The 15,875-nt window shown below is 40.7% G+C and overlaps 1 protein-coding gene across 7 annotated transcripts in view; it reads left to right on the top strand.

The window, feature by feature from the left end:
* Window positions 1-15,743, top strand: part of ulk2 (unc-51 like autophagy activating kinase 2) — a 35,875-nt gene extending 20,132 nt beyond the window's left edge. For 4 of the 7 annotated variants that reach the window (XM_067506952.1, XM_067506949.1, XM_067506946.1 and 1 more), the window contains 18 exons: window positions 1-34; window positions 130-180; window positions 269-357; window positions 617-785; window positions 4,461-4,518; window positions 7,796-7,945; window positions 8,494-8,639; window positions 8,760-8,840; window positions 9,645-9,910; window positions 10,009-10,187; window positions 10,463-10,572; window positions 10,778-10,915; window positions 11,039-11,280; window positions 11,395-11,573; window positions 11,684-11,802; window positions 12,001-12,158; window positions 12,336-12,471; window positions 12,723-15,743. The exon at window positions 1-34 is cut by the window's left edge and continues 49 nt beyond it. In XM_067506952.1, the coding sequence (XP_067363053.1) occupies window positions 1-34; window positions 130-180; window positions 269-357; window positions 617-785; window positions 4,461-4,518; window positions 7,796-7,945; window positions 8,494-8,639; window positions 8,760-8,840; window positions 9,645-9,910; window positions 10,009-10,187; window positions 10,463-10,572; window positions 10,778-10,915; window positions 11,039-11,280; window positions 11,395-11,573; window positions 11,684-11,802; window positions 12,001-12,158; window positions 12,336-12,471; window positions 12,723-12,814 (2,397 nt within the window). In that variant the 3' untranslated portion in view covers window positions 12,815-15,743. The remainder of the gene's footprint in view (window positions 35-129; window positions 181-268; window positions 358-616; window positions 786-4,460; window positions 4,519-7,795; window positions 7,946-8,493; window positions 8,640-8,759; window positions 8,841-9,644; window positions 9,911-10,008; window positions 10,188-10,462; window positions 10,573-10,777; window positions 10,916-11,038; window positions 11,281-11,394; window positions 11,574-11,683; window positions 11,803-12,000; window positions 12,159-12,335; window positions 12,472-12,722) is intronic. The other 3 variants (XM_067506951.1, XM_067506947.1, XM_067506948.1) reach the window with 3 other exon arrangements.
* The last annotated feature ends 132 nt before the right edge of the window (window positions 15,744-15,875 follow it).

Genomic DNA, 15,875 nt, shown 5'->3' with positions numbered 1-15,875 from the left:
CTACAGAGAAATCAGAAAGACAGGATGGACTTTGGTGAGTGCTGACACAACAAATATGCATCATATTTACTGTTCAGTTGTGATTTAACACTCTTCTCTGGACTTCTCCCTCTAACCCCTCACTCACAGACACATTTTTCAGCCATCCTTTCCTGGAGCCATCAACCACCCTTAAAAAATGTAAGCATGAAGACCACATTAAACTGTACCACAACTTTCTTGTTGTCCAGCTTGAAAACATGATTAATTGTGTTTGTATTGGCCTCAGCATGTCCGGTGCCCGTCCCCAGTGCCTCCAACACAGTGACAGACAGTCCATGTGGCAGCTCTCCATGCATCCGCTACAACTCTCCTCCTGTGAGTTTGTTACTTCATAATCTCTCCTGAGGCTGTTGCACTTAAACACAATATAATATTATTATGACTCCTTGTATTGTGTTGCCTTTGTACCTGCTACTGTAGTAAAAACAGTGTTATCCTGTTATACATGATGTTCTAAAAAGAAAAATAAGCAGAGAAATAAGTTTGACAGTCAGCATTGTCAAGCCTAGAAGCCAGGAGCCACACTTTAACTTCATCTTATTTTCCTCTTTCCTTGGTTTCTCTGTGGACACAGTCTCTCCCAGACATGCAGAATCTAGCAGAAGATGGGTTATCATCTCCTCCACTTGGCCCACCTAACTTTCTACAGCTGTCCAAAGAATCTGCAGGAAGCACCAGCAGCAAGAACTCATCCTGTGACACTGACGACTTTGTCCTGGTGCCTCACATCTCTACTGATAGCTGTAAGTGCTGTGTACTATTAGGCAGGCTGTACATTTGTGGTGGGGATTTTTTCAGTTTGCGAGACATAACTGATGAACTTCCATCAAGTATCGACTTGAAGGACTAGCATCTGATCTAAATTGAAAATAAAACCTTATGTTTACTGAAGCAGTCACTAAACAGTCTTTTTTGGGGGCACTTACCTGATTGCAGACGTCAGATGGACAGTTTTAGAAATTGGCAGGGAAGTAAAACTAGAACAGCACTACAGATCAAAAGCAAACGAGATTCAGCAACGTCTTGTAAAGTATAATTCTGCGGACTGTGCAAATTTGGATCCACTTTGAACTTTACACTGACAAAAACTGAAAGGATCATTAAAGACTGTTATCTCCGAAAGACCAAAATGCTGGTAACACAACTATGTGCATCACCCTGGTTTGATTGTGATGACATCAAAGAATTGGAGCTTCAATCTAGCAGTTATTAAAACCAGAACCAATATATGAAATACGCATTCAGAAATATTCAGAAACTGCTACTGCAGCTGTGTGCAAATACAGTTTAATTTGTTGTGAGAGCTGCCCTCACTTGCAACAGGTGGATTTTGTGGTTCTAACATTACAGGACAAACACGGTTTATTGGTTGAGAATGAAAATACAAGCTTTAGAACACTGGAGCTCCTGTGCCAGAGGTGCATATTACCCCCACAAGCTTATTGCCTACCTGCTATGCTGTGAAAACATTACAATACTAATGCCAAATCAAATTCTGAGGGAAAACGGCCCCCAGACCCATAATCAGGGAGGACCCTGTAGCATCTATTGGCAGTGAGTCCCTATCAGAAAGAGAAAGGAAGACATGGATCAGTGAGTAATGACTGATTTTATCCATTTATTATCTAGGTATTGTAATTAGTGGGAGAGCTGTAAGCACAGCTCTCATTAGTGGGAGAGCTGTAAGCACAGCTCTCACACTTATGAGATCCTTTTCTTTATTATTATTATTATTTCGCCGTTTTTCGGTCACTATCTCCTCCTAGACGGTTTGTCGTAGAAACTTCGTTCCACTTCCTAAACGTAGGTCTCTTTTAGGAGATCTATGCTATTACTTTTCTCATTAATAACTTTTATACTTTTTATTATATTTCACTTTTTATGAACTTTTTTTCCCATAGAAAATGAATGGAAGGCACTTAAAATTTCCCTTCAACATGCCACTTTTCATCTGCCTCTTGTGTCGTCATACTTTGGAGTAGAAACTTCATTTAAACTTTATACGGGTCTAGTCTGGGTGGATCAGCTTCTTTCTATCTTTTATACTTTTTGAATAATCGCAGTTTTAGTTTTAGGCAACTTTTGGAGCTTTTTCAACTTTTCCATTAGTGTGTATTGCGGAATGTTGGAGCAGCTAGAGTGGGTGACATCACACGCACTCTAACTTTTCAGCTTCCACTTTTAGCAACTTTTTTCCTTCTTTTCATTCTTTCCTTCAGTCAACTTTAATCTTACATAAACAAACTATACATCAGAATGTAGGTATTTTTGTCTTCTTTCAGTAAATGTAACTCTCATAGTGACAGGACTGACGGTTCTTTCTCCAAGTGTCCAGAAGCAGAGAGAGTGCCGTCAAAACTCCCATTGGAGCCCATTATAACAGAGGTTCTTAAATTCTAATCAAATCACAAACGGGGGGCTGTTTTAAAATCGCCACCACGCCTTCATTTTATGGAGTATCTTCAAATAAAGTACATCAGTGTGTTCATTGAAGCCTTTTGTCACTCACAGTTTTTGAATTGTTTCGATAGGACTAATACTTTTTCATATTTTGAGCATTTTGCGAGGCATAGTCTCAGCACTTTTCCAGCCTGCCTTTGCATTTGGCTCACATGACTCAGCAGGCGGGCAGCAGTCATTGTCATGGTAACGGACACAGCTGCATGACGTCATGTAATCAGCCTCAGAGCTGTGTCCACACACTTTACCTGAGTTTTTCTCCCTCAACAGACACAGTGGAGACACACACAGACACACACCCTCACAGACAGGAAATACCCTTTCAAAATAAAAGCCTTTCATAATACTTTATCCACTTTTTAGCATTTAAATGCTAAAATGACTTTGTGGTGAAGTTTCCCTACACACACACCCTCACAGATAGGAAAAACACTTTCAAAATAAAAGCCTTTCATAATATTTTATCCACTTTTTAGCATTTAAATGCTAAAATGACTTTGTGGTGAAGTTTCCCTACACACACACCCTCACAGACAGGAAACACACTTTCAAAATAAAAGCCTTTTATCATTCTTATTTTAATTATTTAGCATTTAAATGCTAAAATGAGTTTGTTTTGAAGTCTCCCTACAGTGGACACACAAACTACCACACAGACACAGACAGGAAACACACTTTCAAATTAAAAGCTCTTTTCAACTTTTTTTTCTCAACAGTCTTTCAGCATTAAAATGGTTCCTTCATTTCTAAGTAGTTACTTCTAGCTTTTTTCTTTACACTTTAATAGCAACTTTTTTACTTTGCTTCTTTTTTTGTTTCTTTTAACTTTGGGAATATTTACCTTTTCCTTTGTTTCTTACTACTTCTTTCCACTTTTGTTAATCAAGTTGTTGCTTTTTCACTTCTTCCTTTACACTTTTAATAGCAACTTTTTTACTTTGCTTCTTTCTTTGTTTCTTTTAACTTTGGGAATATTTACCTTTTCCTTTGTTTCTTACTACTTCTTTCAACTTTTGTTAATCAAGTTGTTGCTTTTTCACTTCTTACTTTTTTCTTTACACTTTCAATAGCAACTTTTTACTTTGCTTCTTTTTCTGTTTCTTTACACTTTAAATATCACCTTTTTAGCTATTTACTTCCTCCATTGTTACTTTCTACTTTTTTTCTTTTCTGAATTCAACTTTTCTTGGTATTTTGGATTTTTTCTTTTATTGTCATCTTCTTTCTTTCTCTTTTTGTTCGTATTTATCTCTCTTCAGCGTTTGCGGCTTTGAACGTGCAAACGCCTCTGCTCTCAGCAGCTTCTGAGCGGTCGGCCTCTACCGGGCGACTTAACAGCTCTCCCACGTAATTTCCTTGGAAATTGCCTTTTCTAGTATACTATTTTTATCTTGTAATTGTATGTCACAAGATTACTAGTGCTGAAATATCGAAGTTGTGGGCAAAATATTGTAGTTGTATCGTCAGGTGACTTGCAGTTCCCACCTTTAGTGTAGCTACATATATCTACCCCTAACTTCCATCAGGTGCAAGTGTCAGTTACTGCATTATTTAATGAAAGAACTACTTCTATGAAAGAAAGATGAAGGTGTGTGTGTGTCTCTGTCTCTGTGTCTCTCTCTCTGTGTGTGTGCGCGCCTCTCTCAGAGAGAGATACACAGACATCACATACACACACATCACATACAAACACATCACACACATCACATACATCACATGTCACCAAATCCACAGGCAGTACACTGGACAGCTGCTAATCATGTCCTGTTGTAACTGTAGACAACAGTCTACAAACAGGAGAAACACACAATCCACCCTCATGACTGGTAAAATGAAACTTTATGGTTAGCACCTGCTGCCACACGCGCACAAACACTAACTCATACAAGAACCTACCAGTCTGCAAACAATGAACAGTTGAACCCTCATCGTTCTCTTCCTTTCTTTTACCTCCTCAGATGACCAGCCAGTGGGAGCAGGTCGTCGGCCTTCCAGCGAGTTCATCGTGTGTGGAGGGTTAGTACAATAACTAACTACACATCAATTTTTTTATGGATTTTGCTTCACTGGTTTTATTTGCATGTTCAATTGTTTTTTGTTTTTTTTTTATATTTCCATCAAATAAATGCCGTTTGCAACAGATGTTGTTCTTGGAACCTGCTGGAGCCACTCTCCCAGTTGTGGGGTCAAAGCCCCATTTATTCCAATTACCATGAGGACCACTTGTGCCTTCACCTTCCACATCTTGTCTAACCCCTTAGTCCTTGGTATTTCTTGAGCTTTTCATGTTCCTTTTTCTTGATTTTTGCTATCATTTGCAATTGCTACATCTATCAATACAACCTTCATCTGTTTGTCCACCACTATGTCTGGTTGGTTGGCCATTGCTATTTTTTTTATCAAGTCTGTATCTGGAAGGTCCCACAAGATCTTGGCTTGTTCTCAACCACCTTCAGAGATGAACTGCATTCTGACCTCCTGCCTACACTCTGCACAGAGGTTTCCTTACACTATGCTAGCCACTTGGTTATGGTGTTCTATGTATTGCTGGAAAGAATTGCTAGCATTTTGTACCTCACTGTTAAGTGTTGAGGTCTCATGGACATCTTTGCATAGCCAGCACCTGGAGTCCTGTTTGGAATGGTAGACTATTTCACTCATAGCCTTGACTTCACATGTATGTGTGTACAGTCATCTTTTCATTCTGTCAACAAGCTTCTGTTGCTTTTTCATGTCACTATTTTTGGCTCTCTGACTACCAGAAAAACTGCATCATCTGTGCTTTACACCAAAACTCTCTCTCCATCCCTCACACTCATACATACACAGCGTCCACTTGTCACAAGTGAGTTTTTGTCCACCCCCAAATTGACATGATTAGTGAGTAATGAATCAGGCTTAGAACATCACAACAGGGTGGTGCTGTGCTAAATAAAGCACCTGACCCACTAAGGGCAGTGAGATAAGAATAGCCTCAGACACTTGCCATCTGCAATAACAAACTGTTATTATGGGGCTTCATCTCTGTTTTCCCAGATCAACATACTCATAGTTGCTGAAATTAAAATACATTTAACATGCCAGTGTCCCAACGCTCTGCATTTTTCTGCTTTTTCAAATTCTTCCCAGTTATAATGTAGTGATCTACTGTCAACAGCTCTACTTAATCAGGAGAGCTTTGTTTCTGAATTGTCTAATTCTAATAATTTAAAGGTAAAATATATAAACTTTTTCAATATGTGTATCTAGCTCTCTGACGCCTGTTTTTTAACTATCATGAAAAGACTAAAAGAAACAATATGGAATTTGCAATACATCCTGACTTTCCTACCATTACAGTGACCCTCATCCCTGACCCCACTGACCACCGCTATAGATACAAACGCATAATGGCTCACAAGTGCATTTTTAAAAAAGGCTGTCATTTCCTAAAATGTCTGGGGACTGTGGTTTTAAGCAAATGTTTTTCAAATTAGTTTAGAAATTAAAAATTGGTGCATATCCTGTCTTCAGACGATCCTCTGCAGGAAGATTTGGTGCTTCATTGGCTAAGATGCTTTATGCAGGATGGAGTCAAAATAAACTACAGTGCACTTGTTCCTGGTAATGAAGTCACCAGTGCACTCATGTGTTTTTCTAAAAAGTTTTGGACAATGTTAGAGATCTGTGGGACTGTGGATTATGATGGTGTACGTCAGGCTTGTGCTATACACATACAATAATACTTGTAATGTAGGATGCATTCTTGCTGCCTTTTCTCTTTGTTCATAACCTGCCTTTAGATACCTTCATGGTGTACTTCTTCTAACTTCATATTTATCTGTTTGCTTTTCTAAAAACCACGGCTGTTCTGTCTGTCTAATCTTCCACTGTCCTTTTATTTCATTCTGTTGCTGCCCACAGCAACAACCCTTTACTCTATCTATAAATTAAGTTAGAAATTAGTTAACCAGTGACACAGGAAGACCAAGTGTTTCAATGATGGGATTTGTAATGAGAGACACTTATCCTGTGAGTTCAGGGTCGCAACAGCAGATCATTTGTCTGCATTTTGGTTTGGCACAGTTTTTACGCTGGATGCCCATCCTGGCACAACCCTGCCCAATGTCTACTGGAGAGACTAGAGACACACTCTGCTAAGTTAAGGTCTTGTTTTTACTCTGAGTCCCAAATTTATTGGTGTCAATGAAGAAGGTAGAGGACGGGAGGGGGAACAGAGTGGGCTTTGGAACAAGACTATCTCTAGATGGAGATTATTTAGAAGAAGGAAAAAGATGAGACGAGCAAATGTGGGAGATGGTAAAAGAAGTGACATCACCCTCTCAAGGGCTGCTTGGTCAATACAGAGGCTTACAGATCCAGTCTCTCATCTTTCCACTCCTTTTGACCACTGACCTACAAATTTAGTTTTGTGTTTTATTTAAAGAAGAAACATATCTCTCTATAGAAAGCCTTGGTTATAATCAATAAACCCTTAAGGAACAAAAATAGCCTCTATCACGGAAAACTGCTTCAAACTTCTTCTCAGTCAGTGTTAAGTGTTTGGAGAAGGACAGCACGTGTTAAGATTTGTATCTCAGAAATCCCACAAAGCAACTGCTTTTCTAGTTCTTTGTCTGGACTAGTCTCTCTGCCTCACGTGTCCTCCTCTTCTCTCCCTTGTGGAACCTCCTAGGTTTCACACAATTACATAATACTGGTTCCCAACTGGTGCCACTCTTAACGGTCCTTTTCTCCACCCCTTCCCTTTTTTGTGCCTTCTGTAAGTAAGCAAAGGCCCTCTGTGGGTGACTCGGTCATGACTTTGTGTTTGAGAACATTTTGTCTCCTCTGAAATAACAAAAGAATGCAAATGAGCTGGGCCTCTTTGCACTTCCCTTCTTGTGTTTGCTGAACTCAGAGAACTGGCCTTACACGTGCCATTGGCTGGCCCTTCCTCTAGCCCTGCCCCAGCTGGATGAGCTGAAAGCTGATTGGACCTGTCACTGTGTTTACATGGAAGACCAGCCCCCTCCGGGTTTTTTTCACCCTTTCTTCCCTCATGATCGGTCAGGCTGAACCATTCAGTTCCTTAACTTGTGTGCATGCTGAAGTAAACAAATAGCTTGTGGCTGCAGAAAAATCTACAGTTATCCTCCTTTTTATGTTTTACTTATTTTACAAAAGAAGAATTCCCCCTGGAGATTTAAGTTATGGGTGTTGACACCCCTGAAGATGTCCTGCAGATATGGAAGCAGCAGCAGCCTCAAGTGGACTGGCTAACTGGGCTCTTCTCCCCACTCTTCCCTTGCAGGCAGCCACAGCCCACTCCTGGACAGAGCCCCATGGTGTCCCCACGAACCGAAACCACCCCCATCCCAGTTCCCACCCAGGTACGGAACTACCAACGCATAAAGCAGAACCTCTCCAGCAGCCCGACTACCACACTTTACAGCTCTCCCAGGTAAGATCCTTCTACATGTTTGAGGCTTCATTAAATTGTAGGTTTTGATTGAGAATTTTAGTTTTTATGTTTGTTAATATCACCTTGAGTTATTAAATCACAGTACGCAAGTGTAATTGAAATAAGGTAATGTAAGCCCTGGTTGTTATTTCATCAGCTCAAAGGTTTCAGTGAAATTACATCAGCTTGAGTTTGTGGCCTGCCAACCTGTTGATGGGCAGGGTTTGTCAACACTTTTGTGTGAAAACCAATTCAATGGGAGGGCAGAGGAAGAGGGAAGGGTGATGTTTCATAGGACGATTAGCACTGTTGTTCCTATTCCAAGTCTGGTGTCTAGAATGTCTAAATTAAGAAGCACAGTAGACTTTAATTGGCTAAAATGTATTGTGAAGATGTTTATTTCAAAGTTCCGTTGTGGTGTCTTCTACACAGGCCCGTGTTAATCAGCCTGCTATTGAATTACTTCTGTTAAAGTTGGTCATGGCTCTAAAAACAGAATGTTTGTTTTTGTTTTTTTTTTGTGCCTTCATGCTGTTTGTGTGTTCTAGATCTGGCACAGTGAGGCGTTCCAACACTAGCCCTATGGGGTTTCCCAAAGTGGGCTCAGGGTCCCCCAGTTCTGCAGATGTCCCTCAGACAGTGGGCCGGCGCCTCTCTACTGGCAGTTCCCGGCCCTATTCCCCATCACCTCTTGGTAAGGACACGTTCAGACCTGTCTCCAAGCACATAAGTCTTTTAATAACGGACATTAAATGGACATGTTCAGAAACTACAAAATTAAATTTAACTGCTTAATAATAACTTCTGTTTGCAGTGGGCACCATCCCTGAGCAGCTGGGTCACTGCTGCTGTCACCTTCAGAACCAAGAGCCGCGTAGCCGGAGCTCCTCAGGAGGTTTGTTTAAAAGAGAAAACTTTAGGTACTTTCTAGAAAGCCTGGTCACCGGTTTAACCTAAGTTTCAAATTTAATACTGTTGGGAGTTGTTTTTGATTTTTCCCCTGTGTCATGACTCAATTGTGGACAAAGTGTATGAGTCACCATAAGTCAAGGTACTTGAAAAAAGTCTGTCATGGCTATTATATAAACTACACAGACCCTTACAACTTCACCGTTTGTGTGAAGAGCTTTGCTGTCATGGGGACCAGTTTTTCCAAAGAAGGCAAAGTTACAGTTAAGTGTTTGAAATGATGCCTCATCCAGACAGAAAACAGCAGCTTGACCAAAAGAAAATACCTTACTTTCAGCAATGTAAGATTAAAGGCTTGCAGTGCCTGGGATCTTAAGCATTTTTATTTTTGATTTACTAAGCAAACAGATACCTTTCTTTGTTTAAGCATTGAACTCTCATTTGAAAAGTCATGCGAAAAGCCAGAATGTATGACTTTTTTACATTTTCAGATCAAACTTTACAGAGCGTTTTGCTTTTGCTGTCTGGCCTCAAACTGTCATGGAGGAAAGCCAAAGTCACCAGTAATATTGCAGAGAAAGAGGTTGACCTAAAGATTGGCTGAGAAACAAACATTTAGTAAATTCACTTATCACAAACAACCCACAAACCCTAGGATCGATTTTGTATAGTAGTGAATTCTCTAGGTGTTAGAAGAAAGTTGTGTAGAATAGTGTAGAATATTAAATTAGTATTTGTAGGTCGCTGTTAACATGATCTATTTGTAATCCAGTCTTTCTGCCTTGTCCAGGTTCCCCTGTCCCATCCTCTCAGCTCCTGGGAGCTCGACTCCAGAGTGCCCCCACCCTAACTGAAGTTTACCAGACCAGACAGAAGCTCCACAAGCAGCTGTCAGACCCTGTTCAGCCTTCCTCCTACTCCTGCAGTCACTCTCCTCAGTTTAACCGACCAGCCAACCTTGGCTCCTCTCCCACTAAGCTTCTGGGCTCCTCTCCTCGCACATCAGACTGGCTGCAGAAGTCCCCTCTACCCACCATCATCGGCTCTCCTACCAAGGTAAAATAGAATTTGGTAGTGAGTCTGCAAATTGTAAATACCAGATGAACTAAAATGTTTATATTTTTGTGTGTGTTTGGTTTTTTTTTTACATTTAGACCATTTCAGCAGCATTTAAGATCCCTAAAACACAGGCGTCCTGTAACTTGATGGCACTTGCAGACAGCCCCATGCCTACAAAGACATTGGCAGATTCAAGAGATATTTGTGCCCACCACTGCAGTCCGTACCTCATTGGACGACCAGCTGCCCCAGAGGCCAGTCGCACCTTTGGCAGGTAAGGGGACACTTATACTTTTCTTGCCCGTACAGATATATATGCATATAAAATTTGCTTGTCAAGTAATGTCAAGTACATTCACATGCTGGAAGGAGGTTTGACTTGGTATACAAGCTTCTTCAAGTGTAATTGGAAATTGAAACGTAAGAATAATGTCATTGATGGTGAAATAAGCATCTGTTTCACTTTGGCCTACCTCTGTTGCTCCTTAATTCAACATAATCTGTCTTTTCTTTGACATTGTGCTGATGTTCCCTTTGGTTTGCCTGCAGATCTGTTAGTACAGGTCGTTTGTCTGAACAGCCAGTCAGAATTACTCTTGGTGGACAGGCCTATCAGGGCAGCACTGACAGTCTTAACACAGAGCGACCGATGGACACAGGTATGAGAATAATGCTGTACATACCAATGCTAATGTTTAGTCAGTGTTTCGAATGACTAATGTATTTTATATGAAAAGTCCTTATTAACACAATGTCACAATGATATTTTCACAGTGTACCTAATATTTAGTGTAGCTATGAAACATCACTTTAATATTAAGAACAATGCATAGCAGCACATGACTAAATATTCTTTTCCTGAAGCCCCTGCAGGTCCCAGTGGGCTGGCTCAGTGTGGTTCAGCAAGCCCCCGTACTGTGCTTTTCACTGTGGGTTCACCACCCAACAGTTCAACTCCTCCGACCTGCAGCCATCTGGGCACCCGACCACGCACCACCTCAGGTTAGGACCCTTCAATGTGCTTTTGTTTACCAGGATGTCACGGTTTTAAATTAAACACAGACCAACAGCTCCTTGGGAATTCACAAGACATTTGAGCTTATGTTACATTGACCTTTTCCTCAGTGGGTTCCAACAGTTCGGCTGGCTCCTTGTGTTCTACCAGTGGTCGAGTCTATGTTGGATCTCCCCCAGGCATGGCCATGGGCTCTTCTCCTCCAGGATGTTTTGGGGGTGGCCAGGCCGCCCCTGGGGCAGAGGGGGCACCCAGCAGTCTGCGCTATGTCCCCTATGGAACTTCCCCTCCAAGCTTGGAAGGATTCATCACATTTGAAGCTCCAGAGCTGCCTGAGGAGACCCTCATGGAGGTGAGAGTTGGTGTTGGTCTAACTTATTTTAGTCTCTGTATAAGTCGATTAATTTGTCAATCATTGGTGTATTCTTTAGTTTAATTTACACATTTTTCTTAACTTTTTGTACAGCGTGAACATACTGACACACTGATGCACCTGCGCATGATGCTTTCCTTCACGGACTGTGTTCTGGAGATGGCAGCAGTTCGAGCTGGAGGGACAGAGCTTGGGGTTTCAGCAGCCTCCCTCTACCCCCCTCAGGACAGTGTTGTTGTGGACCAGATTAGTCAGCTCAGCAAAGAGTGGGGGTAAGGAATGAACAAAGTGTAGTCACAGGCAGCATGTTAAGTTGTGTTGCTGCATTGCTGATGAGCTTCCAATCATGTTGAAATTACAATGGGTCTGCTGCCCTCTACAGGCAGGTGGAGCAGTTGGTGCTCTACATGAAGGCAGCTCAGCTCCTGGCTTCTTCCCTCCACCTGGCTAAGGCTCAGATTAAATCAGCCAAGCTCAATCCGTCCACTGCTGTCAAACAGGGTATGAACATTTTATTCATCTGCCATTAACCTGCTGAAAATGGCAGTTTACCTCTGTTAGCAGCAAGAGGGAGATATTCATTTCCTGTAACTTACATCTGTCTATATACTTTATATGGAGGCAGATACCATTTCAAATCTTCAAATACAAGTATAGTTACGCCAAAAACTCACATAAAACCTCCTTTTCTTCTCTCAGTGGTAAAGAATCTGAATGAGCGTTACAAAAGCTGCATCTCCCTCTGCCGGCGACTGACCGACAAACTCAACCACTTCTTCTCTGATAAGCAGCGCTTTGTTGACGAGATCAACAGCGTCACTGCAGAGAAGCTCATCTACAATCACGCTGTGGAGATGGTAAGTCTCAGACACCCAACAGCCTTCCTAACATTTCAGTGGACCAGAAGAATTTCATCAGAAGCTGGTTCTTGTCATTACTACTAGGGTTTTCGCATTTAATTTTTTGGTAAATTGGTGCTTTAATCTACACTAGTCAGCCTAATGTGTTGTCTGTGTTGTTATTGTGTGTGTCAGGTTCAGTCAGCAGCTCTGGATGAGATGTTCAAGCAGACAGAGGATATAGCCTATCGCTACAGCAAGGCTGCAATGCTGTTAGATGGCCTGTCCAAGATCTTACAGGACCCTACTGACATTGAGAACGTAGTCAAATGTGAGTACAGACCACATTTTTGACACATAACACTGGGCCTCATGCAGAGTGCACTTTTCTAAACAGATTTTTCATGTGATATGAACAGATGACATTGGCTGAAATTAGAAATTTCTGCTGTATATGATATCGTGTCTTAGACTAAAAGTATCCAGAGATGTTTGTGCAAGAGACTCATTCTTCTACACTTGCTATTAGTCTAATATACCTTCCTTTTCCTTACGCTTGAATTAATGGTTTCTATTATTTAGGTGTTGTTTTGTTTATCTTACCTGCAGACAAGGCCAGCGTGGACCGCAGGATCTCTGCCCTCTGCTACTGCACTGTCACACTGTATGAGTAGCAGGCCAACACGCAAACAGTGGGACCACATCAAGACTATTGACTACCATCCTTACAAAGCCACTGTTCCCTTCCTGTAGCAGTTAAAGCACTTTGCATTTAATAGGTTTTTTTTTTAAATAAACTGCATCATGGACTGAACTATGAGAAGCAACTGATGCACAAATTCCCAACCAAAGATGACCACAGTTCCAGAAAAAAAAAGTCTGAAACCAGACGTGGATATAATGCATACACTTTGACATGCATTTCTTTAGTTGTATGCTATGATGGTGAAAAACATCCTGCTTCCGATGTGATCTCAACACATATTTAAGGTGTTTAACTTGTTTGTTGTTTTTATTTATTGGTTCAGAAGAAAATGGATATTGAAAACCTCAAGTATGGGAGAGGGAAGACATGAACTAATGGCTTCTGGCTGCGCACTGTAACAGATAAAACTCATAAACAGCATGGACTTTTACAGAAAGCTCCTGTTACAGAAACAAGAAAGCCATGAGAGCAAAGGAACCCCTAAAGGTTTGTCATCCTTTTTTTTTCTTGTGTTGTTAGCTCAAGCACTTTATTGTGGATTGAGAGGAGGTGTCCTGTGTTTGTAGTTCTGAAGGTAGAAATGTGAAGGCAGCAGTAGTTATCTGATTTTTTTTTTTCTTCCCCCCCTTACTCTTGAATTGTACCTCCTCTATGTGAATGATCAACGAGAGGGAATGTATGCATTTCCCAGAAGGTAGTACAACCATGAAAATGGTTTTGGTTGGCAAGACACATTAGATTCCACTCAGGAGTAGGCAGAGGGACAGTGACTATCAAATATTAACTTAATGTTTTACAGAGCCACTTATTGTATCTCCAGGTCACTTTCAAGTCATGTAGTTAAAGGGGCATTTACCTAATTGTACACATTTAAATTTTCTTCACTGAACATCTGATGGGAACTTTCTAAAGTGAAAAAAAAAAAATGATGTCAGGGTTACTTCTTCGCCAATGATGTCATCTGGGTTGTTGCGTCTTTGGACTTGATATTTCAACATTTTAACTGAAACCCTGTGTTATAAATCTAAAAGATGGTATATGTGGAGTTTGTGGCGTATTAGGCATTTAAACTCAGGATATCTTGGCCTCTCTTTGAACTCTAAGTACCCCAGCCTAATACAAGTGTAACACTAAATTTTTGGAATATCCCTTTAACTCCAGATACAGTAGTTGTCTCTTGTGTTTTAAAATGTAGTCCATATAAAGTCTTATATTTCTCTACCACTGGCCGGCATGAGCTTGTTCTCAAACATCAACCAAACATTTAAAGAACAGTCACAAAAAAGAGGCTTTGAAGCTTTGGCTTGTATAATTTTTGTCTTTAGGAAGCTTGGACCTTTGCAAGAAAGTCAAAACTTGTTTATTATGTCACTCATAACGAGGTGTGGGGGGGCGGGGTGCGCACATTGTCATAAGGTCTGTAGGTCTGTGTAGTCGCATGAAAAGCAGAGCTTGAGTAGTGCTGTATGGAGGCAGGCCCTTCTCCTGTCACCAGGGCAGTTCTGAACAGCTAAACCGTGATGTGGTGAAAAGTCGAACTCAATGGTCATTACTTGACAAGTTACCTTGATAATAATTTTTCTTATTACAAAAATACTAGCTTTTGTGTTTTATCATCTGTAGCTTTTTTTTTTTTTTTTTTATTATTACAAAACTTGACGTTTGCAAACTTGTATATATTTGTACATGGTTAATGTGGTGATCCCTTTGCCCTTTTGGTACGGGAATGAGTATGTTAGATCAGTTTGACTTATGGGGGTGTCCCTGATGCCATCAGACACCCTGCCTTTCAGTCAAAGAGCACAAATCTTCATATGTACATAGATGGATTTGATACTTTTTATTTATGTCTGCCAAAGTTTGATAAGAATCCTTATTTTGGCACAACGGGGGTGTGCCATAGAATAAACTAAGACATGGCAGCTCCAAAACCTTTCAGAGAACTCTTCTACCAGGACTGTTCATTGAGCTCAAGACACGTGTTCAGTGGATCTTACCAAATTTTCAGAAATAAGCAGGATGCCTTCTCATTTCTCAAAATTTCGTGAGACTTAATTTGTCACAATCTTGCACTGCCTAGCTTCCACTCAGTCCCAGTCTCAGTCCCAGTCTCACCTCAAGTCTCCTGCTGTCCTCCCCACAGTGTATGTACTGTATGTTTATTTGTGTGTGTGTTTGTCTTTCTGTGTGGGTATATATAATACATACACACAATCTACACACATGCATTTGCCAGGTGTGCATTAAGGCCAGTAGTGTCCAGTGTTAATGAAAGGAGATGCCTTCTTTCTGTGAAAGCAGACATAAGTCTACTCCTCTGTACAGTTATGAATACATTCTGTTTCAGTGTAAAAACGTGTACAAAAACATTTATAGGCAGGCAGTGGAAACTGCCGGTTTCTCTGATCTACTCCTTTTTTCTAGACATATCTGGGTTTCAGTTTCCCTCATCCTTGTCATGAGTGCTCTGAACCACACAAAGCCTTTTACTGCACATGCAGTGAAAAGAGAGGAATCTAGCTGATAGAAACCCACTGACTCTTTCCTATATACCCTTTTGTCTATGGACTCTGAGGATGGACTGTTAAAGCATGGGTACCAAGTCTGCATTTTACCCTGTAGAAGCTGTTAGAATCTATGTATAATGTATGAACGTATGTATCATGTTGTTTGGCACCTCTCCAGCTTGATATGAATGCATTTTGAAGAATCTCACAGTCAGTCACATCCCTAAAAATGCAACTGTTTCCAAGCACCAGTTTGTTTTCGTTTTTTTTGTGTTTCTTTTTCAAAGAAAAATGTTAATGTTATACTTGTGTCTCTCACTGAGGGGTATCTCTCTTTGTTCTTTTATGGAACTCAAATACCGTCTTTTTATTAAAGAGAGAAAAAATGTTTTCCTGTGTTTCATTGTTAACAGTCTTGGTTTTTTACAATTCCAACATGTTGGGTTCTAAAAAAAAATAAAAATCTACGATAACTGCAAAATAAAAAAGGACAAAGTGCTTGGTTGTGGAACTACATGCTTT

The sequence above is a fragment of the Channa argus genome, chromosome 6 (assembly GCF_033026475.1).
Source record: "Channa argus isolate prfri chromosome 6, Channa argus male v1.0, whole genome shotgun sequence".
NCBI lineage: Eukaryota > Metazoa > Chordata > Actinopteri > Anabantiformes > Channidae > Channa > Channa argus.
This window is presented reverse-complemented; position numbering and strand designations above follow the sequence as displayed.